The sequence below is a fragment of the Chenopodium album genome, chromosome 14, assembly GCF_948465745.1.
Source record: "Chenopodium album chromosome 14, dcCheAlbu1.1, whole genome shotgun sequence".
Classification (NCBI taxonomy): Eukaryota; Viridiplantae; Streptophyta; class Magnoliopsida; order Caryophyllales; family Amaranthaceae; genus Chenopodium; species Chenopodium album.
The window spans coordinates 49,969,343-49,982,339 of NC_137847.1; the positions used below are offsets into that span (position 1 = coordinate 49,969,343).

The following is a 12,997-nucleotide window of genomic DNA, read 5'->3' on the forward strand; positions in this document are numbered from 1 at the left end:
TTATGTTTTACCAAATTTAATTTCCAAGAATGAATTAATGAATTTAGATAGCCCAATAATTAACCTTACAACATGAAGCCTTAAAAATAGGCCAAAAATACCTACAACAAGTCCAATAATGAAATCTCACTTGTAAATCCATACATTAAAATTAAACAAAAACAGGATAGTTTTCAAATAAAATTGTAAAGGTATTCATAAAAAGTCTTGATTTGCAATTAGGACCCTTTTTAAGTATGTGTCTATTTTTGCCTCTTGAACATTTTACCCAACTAAGACAGACTTAAGCGCTGATTGCACACTTTTGCTCGGTATAGCTTCAATGCTAGTTGTTAGCTTTTCATACATTTCAATTTCATATTCAGCAAAGATGCCCTACCATAACACAATTTATACCACAAATAGTTGATTAAGGGAGAAAAGCATAATCAATTATTGTGCATGATATATCCTAACATTATTCATTTAACATACCTGAAGATTGAGATCTTTGTAGAGGCATTTCACGGCATCTACATTTGCTGGATCCGATTTCCCATAGTTATCCTGTAAAACAAAACTCATGCTCATCATCATCGAGCTAAGGTGTATCTGCATCACTTTTAACAATATTTACATAAACACTTGGTAAGAAGAAGAAGGGGTTATTACGCATAACAATTTCTTCTGCTCCTCATTGCAAACTTCTAAAGCTTTCACAACCAAGAACACTTAAATTCTTCGATATCTGTTCCAATCTAAGGATAAAAATTTATAAGTTCCCTTAGATTTTCTAACATATATAAGCCAACGAATAATCATAATCACAGCACTTCACAAACTCACCTTGCCAATAATTTCAGGATTACCAAAGCAGTCTGAATAATCATCCTGTCAATACAAGGAAAAATAGAAAAAAGATTATTCATTGAACTGCAAATAAGCATCCCAATATTCCTGATATTAACTTAATTATAACAATTTGTCAATGAGAATTCATGGTAATTAAGGTCCCGACAGATTGTTTTTTAATTAGTACTCCGTACATGGTTCATTCAGACCCGACCGAGCAATAACATAAAGAAGCATTAGGATATGAAGGGCATAATCCTACATAAAGATACCTGTACTTGGAAGTGGATGCCGATCTCAAAAAGGATGTCCTTCACATCATTGTAATCATCCAGCTTCTTACCTAGCATTAGCAAAGCACAAGCAAACTGCACAAGAATTATTTACAAATGTATAATGTTAACGTATATGTATATTTGTTGAGCCCATGAACAATCCACCTGTGAGCATTCTCTTGTCCCACACTAAAAAAGACTAAAGGGGGAGTATAGTGGTAATGGAATCCCACATTAAAAGAATTCAAGAGTGACCGCCACAATATAAGGCTAAGGGGCTACTCCCCTCATTGTCATATGGTTTTGAGGTGGAACCTCATTGGACTTGTAAAGTGGTGGAGTTGCACTCTCTCGTGACGGGTGCGGCCCAGACCCGTATTTAACAATATTGCAATAAAACCGAAAAATGGAAATGCTATGTTTTCCTGAAATGATCATTTTATGAGCTTATAATTTAGTTGGGAATTGAGATATGACATTTTTTGCCTCTTATAGGTCCACCTATGGCCCATCCTAGGTTATTAGCGAGCTATGCTCTTTAGAAATGGGGGAATAGTAAGAGAATCCCCATTCTAAAGTACCTTTAGTAGGGTTTGATCAATATCAAACTCATGATTGTGAGATATAAACCTTTTCACTATAGTCGAGCTTTGCTTGGTAAAACAGTACTAGATATTTTACTTACTGGAGTATAAAAAAAAACCATCAAAATTGAGTAATGAAGTTACTTTCACTTAAAGTGCCAGTGTTTATTTCAACAAATGTATCTCCTCTCCGGTTGTGTCGATTAGATCAATCATTTCTCCACAAGCTGATTGTAACAGTCCCTATAAGAGAAAATTTAGAGAAAAAAAATAACTCAATTATCTTAATAATCATGCCAGTACATCTTGAAACCTATGTTTTTCTGTAGTTTATGTTAATTGACATGTTTTAGTTTTTGTCATTATTAACAAATCATGACTCTACTTTGACCAACTTTTGTGAATTATTGATTTTTTTTTTTTTTAAAAAAAAGTTTTTTCCAAGCTATGCCCCTGAGGAGTTGGGTTTTCCAAGCTGTGCCCATACTTTTTGAAAAAGTTCTAAGCCGTTCCCCTGAATTGCTAATCTTTAATTAGCTATACCCCTCCCCTAATCCCTCCGTTAACTTTCCATGAAAGAATCTGTTAACTTTAATTTTTTTTTTAAAAAAACCAACCAATAATCCTCTCTCTTCCCAACCCCTCCACCACCCACCAACACACCCAGGCCACCCAATGAACCCCACCAGCGACCCCTACCACCACCCATCATAGCCCCACCGCCACCCATCGCAACCCCACCACCACCTAGTGCACCACCAAATAAAGTGTCCGAATGCAATGGAGGAATTTGATTTGAACTGAAATTTCGACAAATTGGTTTAGGGCTTTTAATTTGTTTCATTGGATTCAAATTGCAAAGTTAGGTTGTTAATTGTTGTTTTCGCTTTGAAATCAAAGAATTTTGATTCAAAACAATAGAAAACCCTAAATTTTCCCCCAATTTGATTTTAATTGTTAAATCATCAATTTTAGTTCAATTAGATTGAGTTAAATACACAGAACTTGTTTTAATTGATTTTTCCAATGAAATTCTGCACGAATATGGTTCAAATGGTCGAAATTGTTCGACTTTTGCCCAAAATTTTTTGAAAAATGTTCGAAAATCTAGGCATGAAGAATGGGGTGGTGGCGCATCAAGTGGCTAGGTGTGGTAGTTGCTGGGGTACGAGGAGAGAGGAGAGAGGGGGAGATTAGGGTTGAGGAGTTGAGAGAGAAGGAGAGAGGAGAGTGACGAGGTGGTGGATCGAGGAGAGAGGAGTGAGGCGCGGTGGTGCGGCGGTGCGGATGGAGGTGCGGCGGGAGGTGCAGTGGTGGGTAGTTGTGAGGGAGGAGAGAGGTGTTTTGGGTTTTTTTTTTTAAAAAATCAAATTTTTAAATAGTAATCAACAAATATAAATACGTGTCAACAAAAAAAGAATATATGTCTTACTTTTTGCACACGATTACATATCTAAGAACTGTCAACTTTAGGCATATGTAATCGTACTTCTAATTAATACAAACGTGAGATCGATCATGTATCTTTCTATTAATAGATAAAGCTCATTAATAAACAAAGCTTGAACATGACAACATACTCTTAACAAAACAAGCTCGCACAAAAATATTAATAGTAAGCTCGAGCCAACTCTTATTATTAATCCATTATTTCAAGCTTAGCTCAAACAAAATAAACTTTAAATCTTTTGCAATTCTACATAATAAAAAAAAATTATCGACAACTATCTTGTACCGACAGAGTAGTAAATCTATTAATTATTACTAAAACAGAAGATGCTGACGTCACTATTGCCCACTTGTCGCTTTCTCAATAAAAAAATTTCCGCCTAAATGCAATGATGATATCATCTTTTTTTTTTTTTAAAGGCTGTCATATTTAACATTTTTGAAATTTAAATATTAGAAGCTTCTAAATTACAACTAAAACCTATCAATTTATCGTAGGAAATTGAAACAATTTTAAATAATATACTAATAAATGACCTCCTACATGAACTATAAATTAGACAACATTGAACAGATACTATATCATAATTATGATGAAAATAAAAAAAAATTAAAATTATAAAATATATGTAATTCTTATTTATACTCATATATAATAGCAATTTATTTTTAAAATGTATAAATTAAAAATAGGTTTTGTATAAATCGTGCATCGCACGGGTTCTAATCTAGTAATTAAATAAATGTTGTAACCGAGCAAATTACGAGTACCAATGCTATGAGTAATGTTAATCTGATCACTTCACCTGCACGCACATGCAACGTAAATGAATGTCTTGGCCCATCTATGTACGGAGTATAAAATAGGACACACACTCAATCTTATCAAGCAACGAACTCACTATATTAGTAACAAAAAAAAAATATTCAGAACTCCAAAACAAATATCTTACGAGTAGTAGTGTTCGAAGAAGCTTAGATGGAGTTGGTGAAGAAAAAGAGCGTTAGTATTGTACTAAAGCTCACTTTTTTGGTGGTTTTGACAACCGTACCTCAAACCAACTTGGCTGGGCGCCCACTCGATTACCATCATCCGCTCTCGAACATTATGTTTGAAGGGATTGGTGCTGGAACCAAACCTCTTACCTGTGTCGCTAGAGACGGGAAGTGCAATTTTGCGACTTGGTGTTCCGGAGAATGTACTTGCGGATTTTTTGCAGATTGGAGGTGTTCCCCTCGACCTCAGGAGTGGGACTGTTGAACCACAAAACAGTCCAACGATATATGGTTTGACTAATGATCTTACGATGTTCAACTTACCTGAGCTTTGGAAAAATTCGAAGTTTTTAAGCTTATAAAATTAAGTTTAGTAATCAATCTATTCAATGGCTACATAAAAATTGTGGCCACTATAAACTTTTGATCTAAATCCTTCATTTTTTTAGAGGAGATCTTATCCATTCATTTATCAAATCAAATCATAATTTTTTAAATTTAAAAAAAAAACTGCTTTTACCAATTTATTTTTTATTTATTTATTTTTTTTTGAACCATTGACCACATATTTAATAACTGCTTTTCCATTGATGGGAGGTTGGAAATTAATTTTAATTCATACACACTAATACACTACATAGGTATTAGAAATTCAGATTGTACGATCAAGCAGCGTTAGATTGATTCATAGTAGCATTATTAAAAGATTACAAAAATTGAAAGAATGGTATATATAGAAGAGAATCAGATATGATCAATGGTGGAATTTGACATATTTAAACATTTTAATTTCATCTATGTATGGTATGGCCTTTGAAGATAATGAATTCATCAATTCATGGTAAACAATGGAGTAGTATAAAAATCGTGAGTCTAGAGTGAAAGAGGATGATAAATTGATAATGTAGTATTTAATTTAAAGGTAAAATAAAATTATTTTCAAGTCAATCCAATAGTCAATATGAAGGATGTGGAACTATTATTGACAGATGTACGATCATGAATTAATAGTTATGATGGCCACAAAATTATTGTAGCCATTGTAAAATTGTCCTCAATCTAGTTATCTTTTATTTATTTATTTATTTAATAAGGGATTTCTATCCCAACATCGTTACGTTTTATTATACTCCCTCCGTCCCTAAATTACATTTCTACTTATAGCATTTATTCCTCACATAATAGAGAGAAGTACAAATGTAATTTAGGGACGGAAGGAAAAGTTGTTTTATTATAATGCATAGTCAGGCTATCTTGCCCCCTCGTTTTTATAATTAATTAATACGATAGTTCGTTGTTTTGATTCTAATTATATTATCTACTCTCTTTGGCCACAAATAGTCTTTTGTTTACTTGAATACGCATATATAGAAATTTAGTAGGGTAAAGTTAACATGCGAGGAAAACAGAGTTCGGATGAGGGACTCAAATTACTATACAAATTACATGATTTGTATTAAAAAAACTCAACTGCTATTTGTCGCTCCCATTTTACCAGGTAACGCTCCCTTTTTTTCTTGAAATTACCACTATGCCCTTTATGCAATATGAGTTATAAAAATGAACTTGTTCCCCATTTGGACACCATACATGAAACGGTACCCTTACTTCACGACATTGTTGTCCCGAGCTTCCCAAAATCGGTCCCCACGACCTTGCAACCAAATCGGTCCCCACGACCACCTAAAATTTCTATTTTCAAAAATCGTTAAATTTTCCGACGGGTCTTGGGTCATGGACGGCGAGTGGAACATACGTACGCCGGAGAATGCGTCGGATCATTCTGTAAGTATTTTTTTTTTTATTTTCGGTAAGTAGGACATCCGCCTAAAATTTCCGGATGTCCAAGGTACATCCGCCTAAAATTTCCGGATGTACCATGGAACATCCGGAAATTCCAAGCGGAAGTTGGGATCCGCCTAAAAAATCCGGATGTTCCATGGTACATCCGGAAATTTCAGGCGGATGTACCTAGGCACATCCGGAAATTTTAGGCGGATGTACCTAGGGACATCCGGAAATTTTAGGCGGATGTCCCAATTTTTTTTTTTTTTTTTTTTTTTTTTTTTTTTTTTTTTTTAAATTGTTAAAGTACGTTTATCAACATATGTCTTGTGATTATTGTTGTGATTTAGTATTTGATAATTAATGTAATTTTGTTGTATTAATATGATTATTAGTAATATGTTTAATTATTATTATTATTAATATTATTATTATTATTATTAATATGTTGATATTATTGTTGTTGTTGTTGTTGATATTATTATTGTTGTTGTTGCTGTTATTTTTATTGTTGTTGTTGTTGTTGATTTTGTTATTATTAATTAGTAGAAATATAATTTTAATATTAATATTAATATTAATATTATTATTATTATTATTATTATTATTGTTGTTATTGTTATTATTATTATTATTTATTTATTTTTATTATTATTATTATTATTGTTTTTATTATTATTATTTTGACATAAAGCATGTTTTGTTTTAATTTGTATAGGATATGGAATCTGAGGAAGGCGGTGACGGTGTGAATTATAGTGGGAATTTTGTCACCGATACGTTTTTTCCTACATTTGACGATGCTGTTACATGGGCTGATGGTGTTTCCATAAAATTGGGATTTATATTGGTGAAATCGTCTTATAACAAAACCATTTATGGTCGGCCGTATCGGTATTTGCGATGTGATCGGTCACGAAGGAGCAAGCCGAGAGATTTGGAGAACGCGATACGGAAGGACACCAAAACCAAAGCTAATGGTTGTCCATTCTACATCAAGATATATTATGATGTCAGCACCGAAAGTTGGAAGATCATTGCGAAAAATGATCACACCGGGACACATAACCACCCAATGATTGTGTACCCAGAGGGACACCGTAAAGTTGGAGCGGCATTGGATGGTTACAATTCAAGATTTATTTCCTATTGCTACGTGGTTCAACGCAAGGGTGATTTGTCTCGGAGTAGGCCTAGTACCAACTTGCTACTACCCATGCATCACAGTCTTACCGCTTAGGGCACGCAACGGGGTTCGGTCACCGACTCGAGAGTTTGTGATTGCTACAGTTGGTGGATCACATTTTATCCGTCTTGACCTTGTACCTGATTCACCACTCCCGCCGATCGCCGGTTGGTGGACGGAACACCACGAGGATAGTGTCAACGGATGGGATCAAGCATATCAATTGAGAAGGGACATGTGGGATGCATTAGTTAGGTAGTTTGTAATGTACATTCACTAACTTTGAACATTTGTACGAAAATTAGATTTATGAAATTAATTTTATATGTATTTGCTTTTAATCTAACATGATATTTGTACAAAACATCAAATATAAAATAAAATAAGTGTCCAGTTTATACATTACATTTTTAAAAATAAAATACAAATAAGTTCATAACATAATTAAAACCATCACTAACAGAACATCTAATCAAAATAATCTAAAGTCCCATTTTTGACTTCCAATCAAATACAAGTTGCTCAGTCATTGTTCGAGTCTCACTCGACATTTCAGGATACTCAGCTAGTGCTCTTTGGTGAATCTCCATGGACCGACCCATCCACTGCAAATAAAACAATAACATATTATAACACAAAAATTAATAGAAGTCATTGTTAATATAATATTAAGCATTAATACGTACGTAATCAGTGTTAGTCCGCTCAGGCAGGTTGCTTGTAACTCCTGGACCTGGAGATACCCGCGGGTGAGAAAACCTGTACAGCCACTGCATGTAACCGGGCGCAACCGAAGGAGCTGCAGCACTAAGCCTGGGTAGGGCACCTAAAACAACACTCTGAGATACCCCAGGGACAAACCTATTCCACAACACAGCTGTCATCTCAGTCGGGAAGTCTACCCGATACATCTTCAAGTTAGTCGGCCTCTTGGCCTTCTCTGGCCTGATGATCTCGCGGGGAATGCCTTGCACGAAACCAAGCTGGCGGACCACTCTATCCGGCATGTACGGCTCAATGATGTTACGGTACTGGATGCAGCCAATGAATAAAGTGGGGGGCACTCGTAATGCAGGATCAGCTCCGTACGGTAGCCAGTTCACCTCACGGTCGGTAAGCGCATCAATCCTAGTACGAAAAGCTAACAGGCGCTCCAGGTTCTTGCTAGGACATCCCGCTCCTACATCCCAAGCAGACGCACGAGGCATTTGAAGGTCCCGGGTCAAGGTACCCTGCTGTGGCCGAAAGCACGGAAAGTACTCGTAAATCCACGCTTGCAGAAGCGTGAGACAACCAGCAATCGAATCAGCACCTTTCCGTGATGCCGTGCCCAGTTGTCGATACAAGTAGGCCAGTGCAGCTGTTCCCCAAGCATACTCGTTAATAGGGACATCCGTGTGACATAGCTCGTGGAGGAAGGAAGGATGCGTACGGTTACCACTCTTGTCTACAAACAGTGTACCTCCAAGCACTAACCACAAGTATGCATCAAGCTGCTCACTAAAATCCCGGTCGACCGCCAACGTCGACTCAAAAATCTTATCAGTCAACACCCCACTACCCTGCCAAATGGTCTTTGTGCCGCAAACCTCAGACAGATCATCTGGAGTCATATCCATGGTGACCGAGCACTCGTCCCGTAACACGTCCGTGCTAGGAGTAGTGGACACCATATTGCCTGCAACCCGTAACCCAAGTATGTTGTACACGTCGTGCAGCAAGATCGTAATCTCCCCAAATGGCATGTGAAAGGTGTTCGTATCTGGCTGCCACCTCTCAACAAAAGCAGAAATCAACGGCCAATCAAGTCTCTTAAACATCAGGCCGGGCAAGTGAGACAACCAACTAGCATCAATCTCCGCAATGGCCTCCACAGATTGACGGCCTCGCCAAGTACACAAGTCAGAACATAACTTTGTCCTACTCAAACAGCGCAAAACACTACGCTCCTGCTCCATCCAGATATATCGTGCCACGTGACCGCCAAAACTAGGGATAACTGACCCATCCTCAGGCCCACCCGGCATCGGTTCCTGCACTAACCATGCCTCTGCAGAGCTGGAAGTAGGCTGACTCGACCCACTACCAACAAATCTCCCAAACTGACCCCTATATACCATATGGTAATCCTGAGGGTCCTGTTCTTCATCCCGGTCACCAGCATGACTACCCGAACATTCGTCTTCCTCGTCGGATATGGGTGCTCCACTTGCAGAGTACAAGGGCCGACTACTACCAGACTGTTGGTCTCTCGACCAACCACTAGTAGACCCGTATTGCTGCTGCTCGGGCTGAGCCAGTGAAGATCGAGATGTCTGTCTCCTAACAGACGCATTCAGACGTCGTGATATTGCATGTCGAGCACCAGAACCCTCGATCTACATAAAATTAAAAATTAATCCGATTTTAGTAATAACAATAACAATAATAACCATAATAACAATAACAACAACAACAATAATAATAACAATAATAATAACAATAATAATAATAATAGTAATAATAATATCAACAATAATAATAATAATAATAATAATAATAATAATAATAATAATAATAATAATAATAATAATACTAACCATAACACTTCAAAATAACAACAACAACAATAATAACAACAATAATAACAATAATAATAATAATAATAATAATAATAATAATAATAATAATAATACTAACCATAACACTTCAAAATAACAACAACAACAATAATAACAACAATAATAATAACAATAATAATAATAATAATAATAAAACTAACCATAACAACAATAATAATAACACTTCATAATAAAAAAAAAACAAAACAAAATCCGAAAAAAAAAATAAAATTAACAACTTTTTTAAACGGCCAAAAAAAAAAAAAAAAAAAAAAAAAAAAAATTGGAACTTCCGCCCTAAATTTCCGGAAGTTCCATGGAGGATCCGCCTGGAATTTCCGGATCCTCCATGGAACATCCGGAAATTCTGGGCGGATGTCACACTTCCGCCCAGAATTTCCGGATGTTCCATGGAGGATCCGGAAATTCCAGGCGGATCCTCCATGGAACTTCCGGATATTCTGGGCGGAAGTTCCAGGATCCGAAATTAAAAAAAAAAAAAAAAATTTTACCTCGTCTCCACCGCCGCCGCCGCCGCCTCCGCCGCTGCCACCAGCTCCGCCAGAAGTCCTCCCTCCGAATCTTAGCCTAATCCGCCTCGAATCACCCATGTAAAACAATTTTTGAATTTTTTTTTTTTTACAAAAAAATTGTTTGAGAGTTAGAGAGTAAGAGAGTTTGAGAGTAAGAGAGTTAGAGAGAGAAGTAAAGAAGTGAGAAATGTGGGTCGGGAATGAAAAAACCGTATTTATATATCAAGGGTAAGATTGGAATTTCAAGAAAAAAAGGGAGCGTTACCCGGTAAAATGGGAGCGACAAATAACAACACCCTAAAAAAATCATTTTAAGAAACAGGAATATTTCTAATGGACAATATATATAAGAATAAATACAAGAAGTTAATTTGTGGAAAGTGGGAGAATAATCATCAAATTACATCGTGTCTTGTACTTCATCATATATAGTAACGTATGTATTAAAAATTCCAATCATAAGTATTACACGGTCTTTCAAAGTTTCAATAAATAAGAGATATGAAGAGAATTTGGGGATTTAGCTAGGAGAGTTCAATTAGAAGATTCGATGTCTTTGACAAAAGAATATACGGAGTATTTTGACAAGAGGATTATTTATGAAGATTAAGAGGATCGAGTATTATTGTAATGTTAAGTTGTTTTCTTAACCTCAGCTAGTTGTGGATTTAAAGATTTGTCAATTATGCTAAATATGCGTGATAATATATTTAAGTATTCAAGTTGTTTGCATTAGATCCTTGTTCATAGTATGGAAAATACAGTTCACTATCAATAATGTTGAGACTTGAGAGTATACTGATCCTAGTAGAAATAGCCTACATTTATTTTTCAATCCGACACATATAGGGAATAAGTTTTGATTTAAGCTATTTCTATTCCAAGGAATGCTGGTATCAAGAGACTTGTGGAAAATGTGCATCAAAGAATAAAACCGTCCAATGCTCATATATATCAAAAAACCAAAAACTGCGCCGTTGCCGGGGATCGAACCCGGGTCACCCGCGTGACAGGCGGGAATACTTACCACTATACTACAACGACTTGTGATGATTAAAGGAATCATGAAACAATCTATATTACTAACTTACTGGACTACTGTAGTATTTAATTCAAAACTATAAAAATTAGGAATGTCAAAATCAAATGGATGACCATATGGTTCATGATACTATACAAACTTGTAATAATGGTTGAACTTCATCAATAATGAAAATAGGATAGTATACCCGGGTAGGGATGGCAACGGGTCGGGTCTGGATCAGGGTCCACCCAGACCCAAACCCGAAATTTTGGAGGTAGATCCAAATCCGACCCAGACCCATCACTGGGTCCTAAAAAATCAGACCTAGACCCAGATCCATCAGATCTAGCAGGTCTCGGGTCTAAAATGGGTTTAACTATAATTTTTATTCATTTTATAATCTTTTATATATATTATAAATTTATAACTATACTAATACTTGAAAATAATTAAAGATGCATTAAAAAAAACTTGTTTATAATTTTTACAAACAAATAATTTGTTCATTAAAAAGTAAAGACAATGCATGGAAAAAAAAAAAAATCTTAAAAACTAAATTTCTTGGCTGTACCGATTTTCTCTAAAGTCTATCATCTCATCCTCTAATTACGTAGTATATTATTAAAATATATCTAATTAAGTGGTTTTTTTTAATAATATTATATCTGATTTATTACTTATAAAAAAAATTAAAAAAAAAAATTAAAAAGGGTCCATGGGTCGGATCAGGGTCGGGTCTGAGTCTATATTTTTTGAACCCGAACCTAGACCCGACCCATTAAACTTAGACCTAGACCCGATCCAGACCCATCGGGTCTAAAATTTAAGGACCCAGACCCTAAAATATGGATCGGGTCCAAGACCCATTGTCATTACGTAGTGCACCCGAAAGGCGGAAAGAACATACGGTTGTTTAATAAAGAACATACCGTATTTGACAAAGAACATACTTATGTTTGACAAAGAACATATCCATATATGTTTGATAATATGTTCTTTTATACTTATATTCTTTAACATGTGTCAATTAAACATGTTTTTTGGGTTTCAATAATATAAAATATATTCATTGAATTTGGCTCATATGTTCTTTGAGCTAATGAGTGACATACAAATTCTTTTTTATTATTATTATTATTATTATTATTATTATTATTATTATTATTATCATATATCATTTTTTTTTATTATCGTATGTTCTTTGAGTTTGATCAATGTGTTCCATGGGTATGAATTATATGTTCTTTACATTATAACTTATATTCTTTTAACTTATGTTACTTTGAAATTTGAAATTTAATTTGAAAATAAATCTTGAATTTTTCAGTTGTAAATATTTTAGAGAGATAATACTAAAATTATTGTGGAAAGTTGAATTTTTGGAGAGAGAGAAAACTATTTTTGGGGAAATTATATCTTTGGTAAAGATTTTTTCCGTTAATGTGTAATTTTTTATAAAATTTTAATAAAGTTTATATCACGTTCTTTTTGTAATGTGTTTATGTTCTTTAATAATGCATGTTCATTGTTAAACACGAACATATTCTAATTCAAAAACCTGCATGTTCTTTTTCGAACATCTAAATGTTTTTTCGGCCTTTTTTTTTACCATGAGCATGGTACACCCGGGTGCACAGATCATGTATTAGATCATTGAAAAAATCTTACACTGTGGTACATCTCTCACACACATTGTTGGAATATACAGCCTTTTCGGAGAGACGGTCCAACGAT

At 35.1% G+C, this 12,997-nt stretch overlaps 1 protein-coding gene, 1 non-coding gene and 1 pseudogene across 2 annotated transcripts; all 3 read right to left on the reverse strand.

The window, feature by feature from the left end:
• Positions 1-264: 264 nt before the first annotated feature.
• LOC145578254 (farnesyl pyrophosphate synthase 1-like) lies at positions 265-2,420 on the reverse strand (annotated as a pseudogene).
• Positions 2,421-7,428: 5,008 nt separating this feature from the next.
• LOC145579462 (uncharacterized) lies at positions 7,429-8,590 on the reverse strand. Its single transcript, XM_081636710.1, has 2 exons — positions 7,793-8,590; positions 7,429-7,711 (listed from the first exon to the last, which is right to left on the reverse strand). Exons 1-2 carry the CDS (start codon positions 8,312-8,314, stop codon positions 7,589-7,591), a joined length of 645 nt encoding a protein of 214 aa, XP_081492836.1. The 5' UTR covers positions 8,315-8,590; the 3' UTR covers positions 7,429-7,588.
• Positions 8,591-11,211: 2,621 nt separating this feature from the next.
• Positions 11,212-11,283, reverse strand: TRNAD-GUC (transfer RNA aspartic acid (anticodon GUC)). Its single transcript has one exon. It is a non-coding gene; the product is annotated as a tRNA-Asp (tRNA).
• Between the last annotated feature and the right edge of the window lie 1,714 nt (positions 11,284-12,997).

Bases quoted from the DNA above. Each gene is read 5' to 3' on its own strand.
- LOC145579462 (XM_081636710.1), bottom strand. From the start codon at position 8,314: ATGCCTCGTGCGTCTGCTTGGGATGTAGGAGCGGGATGTCCTAGCAAG. The intron at 7,712-7,792 runs GTACGTATTAAT...TTTTATTTGCAG, and splicing joins AGCGGACTAACACTGATTAC to TGGATGGGTCGGTCCATGGA.